Below are 19,196 nucleotides of genomic sequence, written 5' to 3' on the forward strand. Positions count from 1 at the left end.
ATAAAGGAAACTTTGAACAACAAAACACAAAATAGCTTTAACTGAAAAAGTACAAGAAAACACATTTTTAGGATTCATAAGTGACCGTAAACTATCATGGAAAAAACACATCAGACTCACAAAAACGATACTCGAATATGTCATAAATACTAGTATATGTATATATATAAATATAAATGTTTTAAAGGCCGCTTTTAAACGTGTTTTCCATTATTGTTATTTATAGATTTGTATCTTATAGATTGTATTTTAATGTTTGAAACAGTTTCTATTTTTTTTAAAGTTCATAAACCTTTTTAATTCCTTTGAATTTCTTCAGGCATGTTCATGAATGGAATCTCTTCTGCACGTTTCACATGCACAGATTACAGAGGAAGTCACATGACTTCCTCTTTGGGGGCGGGGCTGCAGAGAAAGGAACCCTTCAGTGAGTTTATATTTCCAGAGGAAAGAACATCCAGAGGTTCTGGGTTCTGCTCTCTCCCGGGCCAAACCACCTTTTCCTCATTTTACGAGCTGTTGGGGAAACTTTGGACTTTGACCCGAGTGTAGTCTCATTTCTCCGGCGTCACTGACGATGAACGCTTCAGGCTCTGATCTGCTGATGTCAGAGGAGGTTCTGGATGATCTGGACCTGTACAGACTCGAATCCACTGCAGAGGGTCGGCAGAGACTGATCCCAGCTGTCAGGAGGTGCAAGAAGGCTCGGTGAGGAGATGTTTGGTCTGTTCTTCTGGGCTCATGTTACACAAGGGTGGTTGTGAAATCAACCGCCCCTACAGCTGCACTGCAACCCCCCCACATGAATGTTTCTGTTAGCAGACTGGGTGGCTGTGTCCTCTCTGAGACTGACTGGGAGGAGGTGGCCTCAGCTCTGACGTCCAATCCCTCCTACCTGACAGAACTGGACCTGAGTGACAACAAGATGCAGGATCAGTCAGTGAAGCTTCTGTCTTCTGGACTGCAGAGTCCAAACTGCAAACTGCAGGTTCTGAGGTCAGAACCCAAACATAACTCACATGTTTTTCACGTGTCTGAACCATTCTCTTCTTGGGTCCAGTGAAAGTGCAGACTGCTGATAATGTTAGCTTTCACCTTTTTGAGCTCCTGATCTGGAGGAAGAGGAAGAGTCCTTCAAATCCCAGAATGCCTCTGGTGTCAGTGGAAGAGGACAGACATCCTCACTAAACCATCAGGACTCTAATGTCCTGCAGACACATTTATGAACGAACACCTGCATCTGTTTTCTTCTGGACTCAGGCTGAAGAACTGCAGTCTGTCAGAGCTCGGCTGTTCTGCTCTGACCTCAGCTCTAAAGTCCAACCCGGCCCACCTGACAGAACTGGACCTGGGGGCGAACAAGCTGCAGGATCCAGGAGTTCAGCACCTGTGCGGGCTTCTGCAGATTCCAGACTGCCGGCTGCAGACTCTCAGGTCAGACTCCAGCTCTGAAGGGAAGGACATTGTCTTCTTCTGTGGTTTTCAGAACTTCTGCTCAGTATGACTCTGGCTGCAGCATTAAGTGGACTCACAGAAGCTGCAGGTTTGGGGTCACGAGTTGCTGCTCTGTGAGATGGTCTGCTCAAACAACATTCGGCTCATTTCCGTCCTCTTGAATCTAGACTGGATGAATGCAGTCTGTCAGAGACCAGCCTTTCTGCCCTGGCCTTGGCTCTGATGTCAAACTCGACCCCTCTGACCGAACTGGACCTAAGCTACAACTGGGATCTACAGGATCCAGGAGTTCAGCACCTGTGTGGTTTTCTGCAGCATCCAGACTGTCAGCTGCAGACTCTGAGGTCAGTTCTGTGTTGGATGTAGATCTTCAGACAGAACCTTCACTGATCCACTTGATAAAATCATCTGACCGCCTGCTGTGTTCTGGACTCAGGCTGAAGAACTGCAGTCTGTCAGAGCTCAGCTGTGCTGCTCTGACCTCAGCTCTAAAGTCCAACCCGTCCCACCTGACAGAACTGGACCTGAGTGGGAACGAGCTGCAGGATCCAGGAGTTCAGCACCTGTGTGGTTTTCTGCAGAGTCCAGACTGCCGGCTGCAGACTCTGAGGTGAGCTGCTCTCAGGAGCTGATGCTCACGCAGCCTTGGTTTGTCCTGAAACATCAGAGTGTGGTTCTGGTCCCATCTGAACGCTGCACTGTTCCAGTTCACTGTTTCCAGTCTGAAGTCTAACCTTAAATCTGTTTATGCTGGTTTCAGGTTAAACGCCTGCAGTCTGTCAGAGCTCAGCTGTGCTGCTCTGGTCTGGGCCCTGAAGTCCAACCCGTCCCACCTGACAGAACTGGACCTGCGGGGTAACAACGACCTGCAGGACTCAGGAGTTCAGCACCTGTGTGGGTTTCTGCAGAGTCCAGACTGCAGGCTGCAGACTCTGAGGTCACTGTCCTGCTTAATGCTGGAGCTTTTCTATGTTTCAGGAGCAGCAGAAGCTCATTGATGTTCAGAAAGACCTTCCCTCAGCAGAGCTGGAACTGTCCTTCAGTCCATCTTTGCTGTTTTCTCTCATAAATGTCTTTGTAGATCCATAACCTGCAGAAGTGTCCTGTGTTAATATGAGTTCAGAAGATCCTCTGATGATGAAATAGTTGCACAACTTTGACCTTGTTCTAATTTCACGGATCCCTGGTGTTGGTGACTCATTTCCTGTTCTCTCTACATTCAGGTTGTGGAGCTGTGGTCTGTCTGAGCTCAGCTGTGCTGCTCTGGTCTGGGCTCTGAAGTCCAATCCGTCCCACCTGACAGAACTGGACCTGAGATTCAACAATCTGGAAGATGCAGATGTTTATGAGCTGAATGAACTGATGGAGAGTCCAGACTTCCACCTGCAGACTCTGAGGTCAGTCCGGCTGCTACCTGCCAACCCAAAAAGAGTTTCCTGTAGAGCTGCAGCTTCATTGGCTCACTGAGCCAAGTCCACCCGTGACAGGAAGCTGCTCTCCCTGCTGCATCACAGGCTGAGGATGAGGATGCTCTTCTTCTCACAACCTTCTCTTCCTGTTCTTCACAGATGGAAGTGATTTCTTGGGATCAACCATACGGACATCTGAGTGTTGACCAGGCGCACTGGCAGGACGCTGCATGAGCATGAATTACAATCGGTGAATGTGATTCTCTTTAACGTGGCACTCACAGGATGCAGAGCAGCCATAGTAAAAAAAAACACTCACATACTGCAGGATACGCAGTGGGTGAAGTGCATCATGGGAGTTGGTGCTTTGGTCTTTATGTGAGTGATGGTCAGACTTCATTTGTGTTGTTTTGTGCGATTTTCTTCATTTCTGTTCCTCTCTGGGTGTGAGTCTGAATCCTGCTGAAGCATCACGATGAGGTTTTCCAGCTTTTGATCTTAGAAAAGCTGCTGATCAAATCATCACGTTTTTAGTTCAATCAAGAATGTTGAAGATATTTTATTTAGAACTAAGACTTGTGATGTTGTATTCAATGCAAATACCAGAAATGAAGACTTACAGTCACTGGCCATAGGCACACCTGTCCAACTGCTCATTAACACAAAGTCCTAATCAGCCAATCGTATGACAACAACTAAATGCATTTCAGCATGTAGACACGGTCCAGACGACCTGCTGCAGCTCCAACCAGCATCAGAATGAGGAAGAAAGGTGACTGAAGTGACTCTGAACGTGGTTGTTGGTTCCAGACGGGCTGGTCTGAGGATTTCAGAAACTGCTGATCTACTGGGATTTTCACCCACAACCATCTTTAGGGTTTACAGAGAATGGTCCAAAAAGAGAAAATATTGAGCAGCAGTTCTGTGGATGGAAATGCCTTGTTGATGTCAGAGGTCAGACTGATTCCAGCTGATAGAAAGATAACAGGAACTAAAAGAACCACGGGTTCCAACAGAGCTCTGCAGGAGAGCATCTCTGAACACACAACACGTCCAACCTGGAGGCGGATGGACTACAGCAGCAGAAGACCACAGCGGGTACCACTGCTGTCAGAGCAGGGAACTAATATTGTGTCGTTTGTAAATTGACACAGATTTATACAGCCAGGCGTATTTTCTACGTCACAAATACAACCTTTTTCAATCTGTATTTTTATCTGGTCCTTATTCACAATGATTTAAATAAAAAAATTAGAAAGGTGGTTTAAAGATTCATTTACGTTTTATATGTACTGCATAAGAAAAATGCCACAAGAACACGATAAAAACACAAGGAACACAATTTTCACCAGTTAGTTTGTTATAAAAGAAAACAGAAGTGAAGATTTCCTCCTTTATCAACTCTTTTCCTAATTTCCATTTGTATTTCACCAACAAAGAATTGAAAATGACATTAAAATGTGTTTTGGGGTAAATCTGACTGTTTAATGTCGAAACTTTTCTGACAGAAAATGCTTCAACGCTGCTCACATTTCAATCACAGCAGAGGTTTTATTTTGAAGTCCCGGACAGGAAGTGATGCTGCTTGCACGCCCGCAGCCTCGCGGCTCAGCTGTGGTCCTCGGTGCTCGCGCACGGCTGCATCATGACAGCGCGCACGGACGCTGTCCTCCCCGCCGCACGAGCCGTCCTCCGCGCGCTCAGGTGAGTCCGCGTGTCCTCTGCGGTGTCCGCGCGCATGCATCCCGCAGCGGGACTGCAGGTGCGCGGGGTACCTGCGTGGAGTCTGAAGTTCAGCATCAGCACTTCAGTTCAGCATCCGCAGTGAGGCGCAGAGCGGTGCTGCCGCGCGCGCGGACACTCATCCAGCCGGTTTGTCCCCCGGTTCTCGGCACGAGCGTCTACTTCCACACAAATATCGGGGTCGAAACGTGACGTTTACGGTCAGGGTCTGGATGGAGCTGTGAGGGAGAAGGTGCCGTGGTTCCCAGATCCCTGTTCAAGGACAAAACCTCCTCCAGAGGGAGAGATGGGACAACAGAGGAGGAGGAGGAGGAGGAGGAGAACTGCAGGAGACCTTCATCGCCTCTGATGCAGCTTCTGCAGCTCCACGGTTCCTCCTCTGAAGCGTGAAGCTGCAGGTACCGGAACCTCACCTGACAACTGTGTGTGACGAGTGACAGCAGGAAGTCCATCCAGGGAGAAGCTTGGAGCCTGGAGTGCAGAACCGATGAAGGTCCAGGTCCATCCAGCAAATGCTGGACTCTCGTTTTGTTTCTCAGAAGAAAGTTTCTCTGCTTTGAAAGAACTTTTTAGTTAGGATCTTCTCTGAAATCCAGGTCACCAACAAAGAAACCTTTTCATTTCATGACTTTTAAGTTTTTATCTTCAGTTTTAGAGAAATTCTGCTTTTCTCTCAGGATTTCAAAAACTGAACTGCAGGCAAATCAGGACATTTTCAGGTAGACAATCTGGATCTTCACAAAATTCTGCATCAGCTGTTAGAAAAAAATCATTCTTGATGACCGTTATCTTCTCTTCATCTTCCAGGGTTCTGCTAACTAAACTAATCCTCCAAAAACGGTTTGTTTCTGTCTAAAGAGAACCGATGTGAACGTGAAGATGCATCAGTCCAAACCGGTCTGCATGTCTGTGTTTCAGGGCCCCGCCACATGAGCCTGCTGCATTATGGGAAGCTCTTCGTCCTCCTTCCTGGTTGACGAGCCTGACGGTGATGGTCGTCCTCGGGGTGGAGCTCTGCCCCCCTCCCCCAACATGGGATGTCTGAGGAGCAGCCAGAGCACCTTCATCCCACGACAGATAGCCGGGCGCCAACGAGAGCGCAGGTGAGGGAGGGGCTTCTGTTCTACAACACAGAGAGGCGGAGTCTGTTCTTCATCACAGAGGGGGCGGGGCTTGTTCTAGAACAGGAAGAGGGGATTAGGAATGTTTCCATCAGATCGGCAGGACGTTCCTTCTTCCTGCTGCCATTTACATTCTTGTGAAAGAATCTGCAAAAGTGTTTTTTTCTGAAGAATATAAAGAATAAATAATCATTATTGGATATTAACACAGCAATAAATACAACTGTGTATTTATTGGTCAGTTTATGTATTTTGTTCAGTTTGACTGGAATCTGAAAAACAATTAGCTCATTTTTTGGTTTCTTCAGAGCGGTTCTTCAAAGACTTCAGAGAAGCTTTCTTTGGGTCAATCGTCGTTTGTTCTGAAGGCTTTGCTGCTAAAAGCTGAATCTCTGCACTGATCGACTAAAACCAGCGCTGGGATTACGTGAGACTGCATTCCAGTCAGAGTGAGACTCCACTCGTCCTCCGGGCCAAGTCGGGGAGTCGGGTTACGCGCTGACAGGAAATGCAGCGATGCAGAAGAAACCGCCGATGATCTGGAGACGCACACACAAACTTCCCTTTGGAAGGCAGGGGGATCCGAATGCAGCTCATGAATTTTCAAACAGGAAGACAAAGGGCAGCCGACACATCTGGAGCTGCATGAAACTGAGCAGAAGGAAGACGAGTTTGTCTCAGATCGTCTGTCTTTCTTCTTCTTGAAGCTGTGAATGAATTCTGCAGAACAGCTGCTGTGTTGATGGCGGAGGTCTCTTCTGTGCAGTTTGCTGGGACGTCGTCCACATGTTTGTCGTGAGGAAAGTCTCTGCAGCAGCTGTTAACGGGTCACTTCCTCCCAAACCCACATCTCTCTTTTTAATATTTCATCACGCTCATGTTTTAGCACCTCGGAGCTGCAGCTGGAAGGAAGTCGTGGAAGCATCACACGTTGGATCCAGGTGAACACGAACAGACAGACCAACCAGCATCTGTACAGATGTTTGTCAAGCATGCAGTACTTTCTGAGAAGAAACGGAGATCACAACCAATCCTAACCTTCTGCCAGACGATGAAAGACAAAAGTTCCCAAGACTGAAATAAGCACTGCTTACCAATTTTACACAATTGTGACCTGTCTGCATCAGCCGTCTGCTCTGACCAGTCTGCATTAGCCGTCTGCTCTGACCCGTCTGCAAAGACCACCTGCTCTGACCCGTCTGCATTAGCCGTCTGCTCTGACCAGTCTGCACGAACCGTCTGCTCTGACCCGTCTGCAAATACCACCTGCTCTGACCCGTCTGCACAAACCGTCTGCTCTGACCCGTCTGCAAATACCGTCTGCTCTGACCTGTCTGCACAAACTGTCTGCTCTGACCCGTCTGCACATACCGTCTGCTCTGACCCGTCTGCAAATACTGTCTGATCTGACCCGTCTGCACAAACCGTCTGCTCTGACCCGTCTGCAAATACCGTCTGCTCTGACCTGTCTGCACAAACCGTCTGCTCTGACCCGTCTGCACATACCGTCTGCTCTGACCCGTCTGCAAATACTGTCTGATCTGACCCGTCTGCACAAACCGTCTGCTCTGACCCGTCTGCAAATACCGTCTGCTCTGACCTGTCTGCAAATACCGTCTGCTCTGACCCGTCTGCACATACCGTCTGCTCTGACCCGTCTGCAAATACTGTCTGATCTGACCCGTCTGCACAAACCGTCTGCTCTGACCCGTCTGCAAGTACCGTCTGCTCTGACCTGTCTGCACAAACCGCCTGCTCTGACCCGTCTGCAAAGACCACCTGCTCTGACCCGTCTGCAAAGACCACCTGCTCTGACCCGTCTGCAAAGACCACCTGCTCTGACCAGTCTGCACTGACCGTCTGCTCTGACCCGTCTGCAAAGACCACCTGCTCTGACCCGTCTGCACAAACCGTCTGCTCTGATCCGTCTGCACAAACCGTCTGCTCTGACCCATCTCCACAGACCGCCTGCTCAGACCAGTCTGCACGGACCGTCTGCTCTGACCCGTCTGCTCTGACCCGTCTGCACAAACCGTCTGCTCTGACCCGTCTGCACAAACCGTCTGCTCTGACCCATCTCCACAGACCGCCTGCTCTGACCAGTCTGCACAAACTGTCTGCTCTGACCCGTCTGCACAAACCGTCTGCTCTGACCCGTCTGCACAAGCCGTCTGCTCTGATCCGTCTGCACAAACCGTCTGCTCTGACCCATCTCCACAGACCGCCTGCTCTGACCAGTCTGCACAAACTGTCTGCTCTGACCCGTCTGCAAATACCGTCTGCTCTGACCTGTTTGCATAGGCAGGCTTGTCTGAATGTTTCACCGCTGATTGTTTAACCATTTATGTTTCTAAAGGTTGGTTTAAAAAACGTCTGTTTTCAGAAAATCAGATTCATTTGTAGTTTTTTTTAATCTTATGACCGTATTCAATGTATCAGGGAGTGATGAGAAGGAAGCCACGTTTTCAGAATAAAAATGGACTTTTTCATGAAAGCGGCTCCTCTTCTTCATCAGAGAGCGTTTCTGCTGCAGCTCCTCCTCCAGGTCTGCAGGAAAATGTGGAGTTTTTCTGCTGGAGGCCTCAGTGGAAACGATCTTCCTGTTTGGAGCATCAGACGGTTAGTTTGTTTTTTCCCTGATGAAAACCGATCAAAACAGCTTCTGACGCTGCAGCCAATCAGCTTCTAGTCTGGATTCCATGTTTGTGTATTTTAATGCTTCCACCCGAGACTCAGACAAAGTCCTGTCTGTTATTTTTAGGTTCATGTTCTCTCTGCAGGTTACCCCCCTCCCCCCTTTGCATTAAGCTTACCAAGACTGTTTTTTATTGATCAGAAACCGGACCTTTTCCTGGTTCTGAACTGGTTTCAGACCTGGGTTTGAAGCAGTTCTGAGCCTGTTTTGGGGATTTAAACTGGATTTTCTTTCAGAGCAGCTTTATCCACTTTTTAAGGTAAATGAAGCGGTTCCATCTGTGTGCGTTTGAGAAGCTATTTATAAATAAAGTTTGATTTGTTTTGAACATGGATTCATGTGGGGGTTTGGGGGGTTTGGGGGGGGGGCATGGCAGCGCTTAGAGCTGCAGGAGCTGAAGCAGGATTTGACCCTTGACCTCTGTGTTTGTCTGCAGTTTCTCCTCTGGTTCCATGCCGGCTCTCCGGACTCAGTGGACCTGCGGCTGCTGTACTTTCCTAAACGCCGCCGGCGCCCCCCGCTGCTCCATCTGTGAAGCCCCCCGGCGGGGATCCGTGCCCCGCTGGCTGAGACCCGGCACCGGCAAAGCCGATTCTGGATGGTCCTGCCCCCGCTGCACACTCACCAACTCCCCCAGCAGCCTCACCTGCTCACTGTGCAGTCACTGCAAACCTCTGGACCCCCCCGGCGAGCAGCCCCGACCCCAGCGCTCCAGCAGCTGCTCTGGCCTGCTGAGGGCGCCGTCCGTCGAACAGAGCAGGACAAAGGCGGAGAAAAGCAGCAGGTCCTGGGACTGCCTGAGGTGCACGCTGCAGAACACCCCCACCTCCATGTCCTGCTCCGCTTGTGGGGGCCCCCGCAAGCTGTCTCTGCCGCAGGTCCCAGCAGAGGCGCTGCTCATGCCAGACGTCTGCAACCAGCAGGACGAGGCAGCGGGGGCACTCTCTCTCTCCATGTGGGGGGAGAGCTCACTGCTGGGAGCTTCACATCCAAACGCAAGCCCCCCCCCAGGCCACAATAATGTGGTCCCCTGCAGCCGCAGAGAGGTCCCCCCCTCAGAAACTGGCCTGAGGCAGAGACCAACATCTCCTCAGACTCTGACAGCCCTACAGCCCCCCCCACAGGCGGACCTGCTTAATACCAGGAGGCTCAGCGTCCTCAAGGAGGAGGCGTCTCCTCTGCCGCCTGCGTCACGCTCATCAGGGTTGGACCCCCCCCCTGCAGACGGCCGGGAGTGGTCCTGTCCGGCGTGCACCCTCATCAACCAGATCAAAGCCAAACACTGCCTGGCGTGCTGCAGCCCCCAACAGCTGAAACCACCGGCGACCTCGGCGAGGCAGGAGAGCCGGCCGGTGGAGGCGCTGCGGCAGAGCGACGAGGGGGAGGCGCGAGGCCTGTGGGAGGACATCGTCAGCTTCTGCAGACAGGTTCCTCCTTTTTACTCCTGCATGGCTGAGAACGCAACCGGAAGGTTTCAGCGTCACTATAGACTCTTTATGACAACTGGACCCCCCCCCCATAGGAAATGGTTTATTCCAACTCCAACCTATTGAAGTCATCTTAGTCTGTTTTAAGGCCACACCCCTAGTGGGCTACACCAAATCTGTCAATAAAACGCTTTGCACAATGGTCGTTGGGGACAACAGGCTCCGCCTACTTTCATTGAAGCATCTGATTGGTCAGTTTATAAATTTAAATTATCATGGAAAATGAGGATTATGAAGAAGATGTTAAAAAAAGGTCTCGAACAGTTCTTCTGGCCAATAGAAGGACTGAGGAACAGCTGTTTATCTCTCTATAGATGTCTCTCGAGTTTTGGCTTCTTAGAGCTACTTCCTGTTTGGAAAGCCTGGGGGGAGGAGTCACTCAGTCCAGTTCTCATATACAGTCAGTGGGTGTCATCCACATTCTGAACATGCAGAATGTGATGGTGCAGAGGTTATGGAAGTCCTCCAGCAGAACCAGACTTGATGTTTTACGAGTCTGTTCACCGTCCTGGAACATCCTAGAAAGTCCTGGACCGTCCTGGAAGATCCTGGACTGGCCTGGACTGACCTGGACCATCCTGGACCGTCCTGGACCGTCCTGGAAGATCCTGGACCGTCCTGGACTGTCCTGGACCGTCCTGGACCGTCCTGGACTGTCCTGGACCATCCTGGAACATCCTGGACCGTCCTGGAACATCCTAGACCGTCCTGGACTGTCCTGGACCGTCCTGGAATATTCTGGACCGGCCTGGACTGACCTGGACCATCCTGGACCATCTTGGACCGTCCTGGACTGTCCTGGAGCGTCCTGGAGCGTCCTGGAACATCCTAGACCGTCCTGGAACATCCTGGACCGTCCTGGACTGACCTGGACTGACCTGGACTGTCCTGGACTGTCTTGGACCGTCCTGGACCGTCCTGGAAGGTCCTGTTTCTTTGTTATACTTTCTTTCCATCTAATCTTTTTTTTTTGTTACAATATTTGTTTTTTCTAGGAGATTTCAGGTTTGTGAGGTCATCAGTAACAGTAGAACCATTTTCATGATTACGTCACAGAAAAGTGAACAGCTTTGCAAAGCAGATGTTCACCGGTTTTCTGTTCAAACCGCTTCCCTTCAGGCTGCAGAGGGATTAGAAGGAGCGATTGATGGAGGTCAGGGAGCAGACTGAAAGTTAGGAACAAGAACGGTCAGAACAGGATGGAACTAACTAACAGTGATGAGGAATTTCAGGTGTAGCAGAAAGCCCCGCCCATAAACCTGTGCACCTGTGGAGAAGAGAAAGGAAGAAAAGCAGAGGACGGACAGAACCTGTTTAAATCTGGTGCTGAACATTGTTGTGAGTTGTGGTTTGTTCTTACAGAACTCAGTGGTGTTTGTGGATGACAGCTTCCCTCCAAACCCAAAGTCCGTGGGCTTTCCGCCGGACGATGGCGTCCAGCAGCGCGTCAAGAAGTGGCTCCGACCTGAAGAAATCAGCTGCTGCGGCTTCAGGGAGCGCGGGCTCAGGTGGTCCGTTTTCCACTCAGTGAGGCCGTCTGACATCCTGCAAGGGCTTCTGGGTAACTGCTGGTGAGAGAACGTTCTGCCTGCGGGGGCCTGAACTCCTGCAGAAGCTGTTGGTAAACGCCGCTTTGTCCAGGTTCCTGAGCGCGCTGGCGGTTCTGGCTGAGCGGCCCGAGCTGGTGGAGAGGGTGATGGTGACCCGCTCGCTGTGTCCCGAAGGGGCCTACCAGGTCCGCCTCTGCAAAGACGGGTCCTGGACCACGGTGCTGGTGGATGACATGCTGCCGTGTGACGAGAGCGGACACCTCCTCTTCTCCCAGGTGAGACGGCGTCCATGGAGGCGGGATCTCATAAAGGCCTTCCAGAGTTTTGGGTCACATTTGCGTCTGAATCCTGGACCCTCTTTCCCCCGCAGGCCCAGAGGAAGCAGCTCTGGGTGGCTCTGATCGAAAAAGCTCTGGCGAAGCTCCACGGCTCCTACTTCTCCTTGCAGGCGGGCCGCGCCATCGAGGGCCTTTCCACGCTGACGGGGGCGCCCTGCGAGTCGTTGGCCCTCCAGGTCAGCACCACCAACCCTAAAGAGGACCCCATCGATACGGACCTGATCTGGGCCAAAATGCTGAGCTCAAAAGAGGCGGGGTGAGGGGTATGGATGGATGGATAGATGATGGATGGATGGATGATGATGGATGGTGGATGGATGGATGGATGGATGGTGGATGGATGGATGGATGATGCATGAATGGATGATGGATGGATGACGGATGGATGGATGATGGATGGATGATGGATGGATGACGGATGGATGAATGACGGATGGATGGATGGATGGATGGAGGAGGGATGGATGATGCATGGATGGATGATGGATGGATGATGCATGGATGGATGATGGATGGATGGATGATGGATGGATGACGGATGGATGGATGAATGGATGGGTGGATGGAGGATGGATAGATGATGGATGGATGGATAATGGATGGATGGATGGATGGATGGATGATGGATGGATGGATGATGGATGGATGACGGATGGATGGATGACGGATGGATGGATGAATGGATGGGTGGATGGATGACGGATGGATGGATGATGGACGGATGGATGGATGGATGGATGGATGGATGGATAATGGATGGATGATGGATGGATGGATGATGGATGGATGACGGATGGATGGATGACGGATGGATGACGGATGGATGGGTGGATGGAGGATGGATGGATGATGGATGGATGGATAATGGATGGATGATGGATGAATGGATGATGGATGGATGACGGATGGATGGATGATGGATGGATGACGGATGGATGGAAGACGGATGGATGGATGATGGATGGATGAATGGAGGAGGGATGGATGATGCATGGATGGATGATGGATGGATGATGCATGGATGGATGATGGATGGAGGATGAATGGATGGATGGATGATGGATGGATGGATGATGCATGGATGGATGATGGATGGATGACGGATGGATGGATGATGGATGGATGATGGATGGATGACGGATGGATGAATGACGGATGGATGGATGGATGGATGGAGGAGGGATGGATGATGCATGGATGGATGGATGGATGATGGATGGATGATGAATGGATGATGGATGGATGGAGGATGGATTGATGATGAATGGATGATGGATGGATGACAGATAGATGGATGATGGATGGATGGATGGATGATGAATGGATGGATGGATGATGGATGGATGATGGATGGATGACGGATGGATGAATGATGGATGGATGGATGGATGGATGGATGGATGGATGATGGATGGATGATGCATGGATGGATGATGGATGGATGATGAATGGATGGGTGGATGGAGGATGGATGGATGATGGATGGATGGATAATGGATGGATGATGGATGGATGACGGATGGATGAATGATGGATGGATGGATGGATGACAGATAGATGGATGATGAATGGATGGATGGATGATGAATGGATGGATGGATGATGGATGGATGATGGATGGATGACGGATGGATGAATGATGGATGGATGGATGGATGGATGGATGGATGGATGGATGATGCATGGATGGATGATGGATGCATGATGAATGGATGGATGGATGGATGATGGATGGATGGATAATGGATGGATGATGGATGGATGACGAATGGATGAATGATGGATGGATGGATGGATGGATGGATGGATGGATGGAGGAGGGATGGATGATGCATGGATGGATGATGGATGGATGATGAATGGATGGGTGGATGGAGGATGGATGGATGATGGATGATGGATGACGGATGGATGAATGATGGATGGATGGATGGATGGATGGAGGAGGGATGGATGATGCATGGATGGATGGATGGATGATGGATGGATGATGAATTGATGGATGGATGGAGGATGGATTGATGATGAATGGATGATGGATGGATGACAGATAGATGGATGATGGATGGATGATGAATGGATGGGTGGATGGAGGATGGATGGATGATGGATGGATGGATAATGGATGGATGATGGATGGATGGATGGATGGATGGATGGATGGATGGATGGATGGATGGAGGAGGGATGGATGATGGATGGATGGATGATGGATGGATGGATGATGGATGGATGACAGATAGATGGATGATGGATGGATGATGAATGGATGGGTGGATGGAGGATGGATGGATGATGGGTGGATGGAGGATGGATGAATGATGGATGGATGGATGGATGGATGGATGGATGGATGGATGGATGGAGGAGGGATGGATGATGGATGACGGATGGATGAATGATGGATGGATGGATGATGGATGGATGATGAATGGATGGGTGGATGGAGGATGGATGGATGATGGATGGATGGATGGATGATGGATGGATGACGGATGGATGAATGATGGATGGATGGATGGATGGAGGAGGGATGGATGATGCATGGATGGATGGATGACAGATAGATGGATGATGAATGGATGGATGGATCATGGATGGATCATGGATGGATGGATGATGGATGGATGGATCATGGATGGATCATGGATGGATGGATGATGGATGGATGGTTCTGCCTCTGCAGTCATACTTGTTTTCCTTCTCCAGCTTCCTGATGGGGGCTTCCTGCGGGGGGGGCAACATGCGGGTGGACGACAGCGAGTACGAGTCTCTGGGTTTGCGACCTCGACACGCGTACTCCGTCCTGGACGTACAGGACGTCGAGGGGCACAGGTGAGGCGGGGGGCCGCGGGGCTCAGGACCCGACCTCCTGGGGGGTCCGGCAGCTTGCTCAGGTGTTTGCCGTCACCGTGTGGTCCAGGCTGGTGCAGCTCAGGAACCCGTGGGGTCGGTTCTCCTGGACCGGAGCCTGGGCGGATGACTGGCCCGACTGGCCTCCACACCTGAAGAGGGCGCTGTGCACCAACCGCGGCGAGGACGGCCTGTTCTGGATGGACTTTGAGGATTTCACCAGGTGGGTGAGAAGCAGCAAAGGATCCAAACGGATTCAGCTTCAGGAAAAATGTGCAGCTGGAAGAATTTCAGGCTGAGGAGAAGAAACACGGTGAAGCCTGGAGAGGTTCTCCTGGTTCTGTGTAACGTTCTAGACGTTCTCTTTTGGTCCTCCTAGAGGGGACTCACTTATGTTTCCTGTAAAGTGTCAGATTGAGATAAAGATCTAAAACAGAAGGAACTTTTTGGGGCCCGTGGTTCTGGCAGGTTCTTTGACTCGGTGGATCTCTGTAAGATTCATCCGGACTGGCAGGAGGTTCGAGTTCCGGGCGTTTTCCCCTGTGGAGCGGACGGTCCGGTGCCGGTTTTGGCCGTGACGGTGCAGGAGAGGACGGCGGTGGAGCTGGCCTTGTTCCAGCGAGGCAGCAGGTGACCTGAGCCCTGCGGTTCTGCGGGTTCTGACGGTTCTCTCTGACCCAGTTGTTCCTCCGTGGACTCGGCCCCTGCAGGCGCTGGGACACGGCGGAGAGCCACCTCCTGGACCTGTGCGTGCTGGTGTTCCGCGTGGCGTACGACGGCTGCGGCGCGCTGACGCTGGGCCGCCTGCTGGCGCACAGCCGGCGCTCGGTGAGGAGGTTCGTGGGCTGCGACGTCATGCTGGAACCGGGCGAGTACGGCGTGCTCTGCCTCGCCTTCAACCACTGGCAGAGCTGGGACGGCGAGGGCGCCGGTGAGAGCTCCACCCACTGCTAAAGTGTAGAACCTAAAGGTAGAACTGGAGCACACCAACGCCTGACGGCTCCGCCCTGTGTTTCAGCGGGCTGCAGCAGAGCGGAGGCGCCGCGCTTCACGCTTGCGGTCTACAGCTCCAGACTGCTGACGGTGGGGCGGGTCGCCGCCTCCAGCACCGCCATGGCCGACGCCATCATGCAGCTGGCGGAGACCAAAGGAGAGCGGCACGAGGTGAGACTCGTTCTGGCGTCTCTCGTGAGACACGCCAGCGCGTTCACACACGAGTCACGTCGGCTCAGGATCTATTTGACATATTTCTGTAGAAAATCTCTGCTTTCAGTAAAACAAGAAAATCCAGATTAGACCTTAAACGACCCGCGTTTGGGAGGCTTTTACTCTGTAATGACAGTTTTTCAAAGTAAAAGCTTTTGTTATTCGATGCCTCTGCTTTTTACTTTTTTTAATTTTAATTATTTTTCCAACTTTTTTTGACGACAGAAAAAAACGTTGTAGCTGTTTTTCAAAAATAAATTTCCTGGTTTTATATTTTTGGTAACAGTTTTTAAAGCTATCTGTTCATGTAAAAGCTTTTTTTCATTTTTTTGCTTCCAATGAATTAACATTCTGACTTTCTGCTGGATCAGGGTCGAGAGGGGATGACCTGCTACTACCTGACGCATGGGTGGGCGGGGCTTATCGTGATGGTGGAAAACAGGCACCCCAGACATCACCTGCACGTGTCCTGCGACTGCAGCGAGAGCTTCAACGTGGTGTCGACGCGCGGCAGCCTCAAAACGGTGGACAGCATCCCTCCCCTGCACAGGTCCCCCCCCCACAAACAAACACACACACAGTCCACAGTTATGAGGAACGGCGAGTTTCTGAAGGCCACGCCCACTGCGCTCTGAGAGCCTTCTTTAACCGCTGAGAACATCAGCAAACAATAACACATTCATGTTCATTCCGATTGGATTTTATGGTTTTTCAAACATATTTAAGTGAAAAGTGATGGAAATAGAGATTTAATCAAACAGGAAATGATCCAAACCCTTCAGAATAAAGCGTAGCTTTCCAGACAACTCATAAGAATCAGATTCAAAAGCTCTGATTCCCTTTTTGATTGAACACAACTAGAAGAAATATTGATTTGATTTCTCAAACTTCTTTTTTAAATGTTTGTTTCAAAGTTTTAACATAAACTAAGCAGCTTTGAAACTTTCAACAATAAAAGCCTAAATTCTGACATAAAACCACAAAACTCGTCTTTGATGAATCAGTATTTCTTTTTCTAAATGTAAATTCATCAATTATTCATTTTTAAATGATCTTTTTTTGGTTTTTGGTTCATTTTTCATCTTTTACTTTCACTAATATTTACATTTTTTAACAATAAAAGCTTCATGGAGTTTTTCATGCAGGTTTGGTGTTTGTAGAACTTCTCACCTTCGTTCAGGTTTCTTTAAGACGTTCAGCAGATCTTCTCACTTCCACGTCTTCAGCGGCTTTTTTCCTCCTTTCGGCTGCAGACGCTGAAGTGAAGGACCGTGCTCGTGGTCTGGTCCAGACGCCGTCAGACTGAGCTGCAGGTGAAGCAGCTCCACAGGTTTCAGGAGCGTCTCTGTGTCTCAGGCAGGTGCTGGTGGTTCTGTCCCAGCTGGAGGGAAACGCCGGCTTCTCCATCACCCACAGACTGGCTCACAGGAAGGCCGTCCTGCCGTCTCTGGGGAACTGGAGTCCCTCCAAGGCGACCCACTGTCCCGCTCTGATCCCAGAGACCGCAGGTCTGCATCAGCCCAGACCCCTATGAGGTCCAGAGACCACAGAACCGGGCCAGAGAGGAGGCAGCTGCTCTGTGAAGGAGATGAGGATGAAGATGAAGAGTCCTCCCAGGAAACCTCACAACAGTATTCTGAGATTGGGACTCAGCGTCATTGTTGGAAAACGTTTGTTTGTTTGTTTGTTTGTTTGTTTGTTTGTTTGTCCCAGAGCTCCTTTATGGATCGGCCTCCATGTCGGCCATTTTTCAGTTTAGAGAAAAGATGAAGGCCAGCGTCTCATCTTCATCACCTCTGCTTCACACAGTCTGAACGCTTTCTCTACTGAGACCCCAATGGAGTGTAAAACACACAAACACACACACACACAGACATATAGATGCACACAAACACACAAAAATCACAATCAGCTGAAAAATCATCAGAAAGTTTAAAAAATAAATAAAACTGAAAACATTTCTAAGACGAAGGAAGAAAAACTCTAACATTTAAAATGGTGATAAATGACAAAATGAACTAAAATTCAAAAATAAATCCATTAAACTGAAACAAAGAATTGAAAATGACGTTTAAATCTGACAAACAGAAAACACGGATTCTCACACAAACACCTAAACTTCCAAAAGGCTTTTTGAATTTCTAACCACTTTCTACAGCTGTGGTGCTTAATTCATCACGTTGGATGAGGCGTGAAGCGGAGCAGCCCGCCGCCGCCGGCGCCGCCGGCTCCTCTGCAGCTTCAGCTCCTTTGCTCAAACCCAAATCCATCCACTTCCTGTTCAGACGTCTGCAGTCATTTAGGGATTCAGCAGGAAACTCAGTCAAACAACCAGGAAACAAAACGGCATCAAAAATAGTAAATGTTTAAAAAATGTTTGAAAAATAAAATAAAAAGACAAAAGTCTTAATATACATTGAATTTTAAAAAGATCACTATAAAAACAACATGTCTAAGATAATTAGGTTACAAACTTTACATCTTTCACATTTTACATTTAGATATTAGTTTAAAAGAATTACATTTGAATTTTCCCCTTTAGTTCCAGTTATATTTCCCCCATAGTTTTGGACTTTTAGGGCTGCCATACTTCATGTCCTGCTGTCTTTGGAGGCGGAGCCTCATAAACACCTTCGGGTCCACAGAACCGTGACGCAGCGCCTCATGGTGGCGCTCATGTTCCCCGCTGAGGCTGGAGGTCCCGGAGCGGTTTGCACTTTCACAAACCCAGCGGGGTAACGGAACCTCTGGGGATCAAACTATGCAAACCGGAGAGCTGTCCGTCACCACAGCAGATCTGCCTTCAGAGGGTTTCTCTTTAATCAACTGGATTCACGGGAATCCTGTTCATCACATGTTAGCCTGAGGATGTAGAACTAATTAAAATTTACACTTTTATCAGAAACTGTCGTTTGTTTTCATTTTTTATGAAGTATTTTCTGGGTTTTTGTTTGGTCGCTGAGGTCAGAACAACAGCAGCTAATAGTTTTTGTTTGTTAAAATGATGAATTCGGAAATTAAGTTCAGCAAAAAGACAAAAATATATCAAATGCAATTTGTTAAGAAAATGAGATGCACATTAAAGTTTAACTGTTCCCCTGTCAATCCATTGTTTTCTGAATGGAAGTCTCTTCTAGCGCCCTCTGGTGGACACGTGCGCAGCCTGCAGCTGCTGGTTTACCTGTTTAACCTTTGACCTCATGATCCAGTGTTCACCACAGATATGCTGCAGTGAGACAGTGAACACTTCTGTTGTTGTTTGGGTTGCCCTTTCAGAGTAAAGGTCACGCAGGCTCCCTGCCAAAATAAAAGCCCCCTGTTGTTTGTGGCCGATGAAAG

At 49.6% G+C, this 19,196-nt stretch overlaps 2 protein-coding genes and 1 long non-coding RNA gene across 7 annotated transcripts; 2 read left to right on the plus strand and 1 right to left on the minus strand.

Moving 5' to 3' along the window:
- The first annotated feature begins 395 nt into the window (after positions 1–395).
- LOC101157370 (ribonuclease inhibitor) lies at positions 396–4,126 on the plus strand. The gene is made up of 8 exons (XM_023957252.2): positions 396–708; positions 823–996; positions 1,261–1,434; positions 1,623–1,799; positions 1,892–2,065; positions 2,216–2,392; positions 2,679–2,852; positions 3,024–4,126. Exons 1-8 carry the CDS (start codon positions 578–580, stop codon positions 3,031–3,033), a joined length of 1,191 nt encoding a protein of 396 aa, XP_023813020.1. The 5' UTR covers positions 396–577; the 3' UTR covers positions 3,034–4,126.
- Positions 4,127–5,153: 1,027 nt separating this feature from the next.
- Positions 5,154–17,434, minus strand: LOC144994353 (uncharacterized). Its single transcript, XR_013657859.1, has 2 exons — positions 17,028–17,434; positions 5,154–5,785 (listed from the first exon to the last, which is right to left on the minus strand). It is a non-coding gene; the product is annotated as an uncharacterized LOC144994353 (long non-coding RNA).
- LOC101157134 (calpain-15) lies at positions 5,553–18,762 on the plus strand. 5 transcript variants are annotated; one of them, XM_078951961.1, is made up of 13 exons: positions 6,528–6,669; positions 8,244–8,347; positions 8,860–9,850; positions 11,273–11,481; positions 11,552–11,735; positions 11,831–12,054; positions 14,508–14,633; positions 14,722–14,874; positions 15,120–15,281; positions 15,362–15,582; positions 15,670–15,815; positions 16,229–16,407; positions 17,214–18,762. In XM_078951961.1, exons 2-13 carry the CDS (start codon positions 8,286–8,288, stop codon positions 17,389–17,391), a joined length of 2,835 nt encoding a protein of 944 aa, XP_078808087.1. In that variant the 5' UTR covers positions 6,528–6,669; positions 8,244–8,285; the 3' UTR covers positions 17,392–18,762. The 5 variants fall into 5 exon arrangements, with proteins under 5 accessions (XP_023813015.1, XP_023813016.1, XP_023813017.1 ...); XM_023957250.2 differs by lacking the exon at positions 6,528–6,669 and adding an exon at positions 8,565–8,682 and having other exon boundaries at positions 8,274–8,347; XM_023957247.2 differs by lacking the exons at positions 6,528–6,669; positions 8,244–8,347 and adding an exon at positions 5,553–5,710.
- Positions 18,763–19,196: the final 434 nt, after the last annotated feature.

This window comes from Oryzias latipes, chromosome 8 (assembly GCF_053564925.1).
Source record: "Oryzias latipes strain Hd-rR chromosome 8, Olatipes_Hd-rR_3.1".
In the NCBI taxonomy this organism is placed as follows: Eukaryota; Metazoa; Chordata; class Actinopteri; order Beloniformes; family Adrianichthyidae; genus Oryzias; species Oryzias latipes.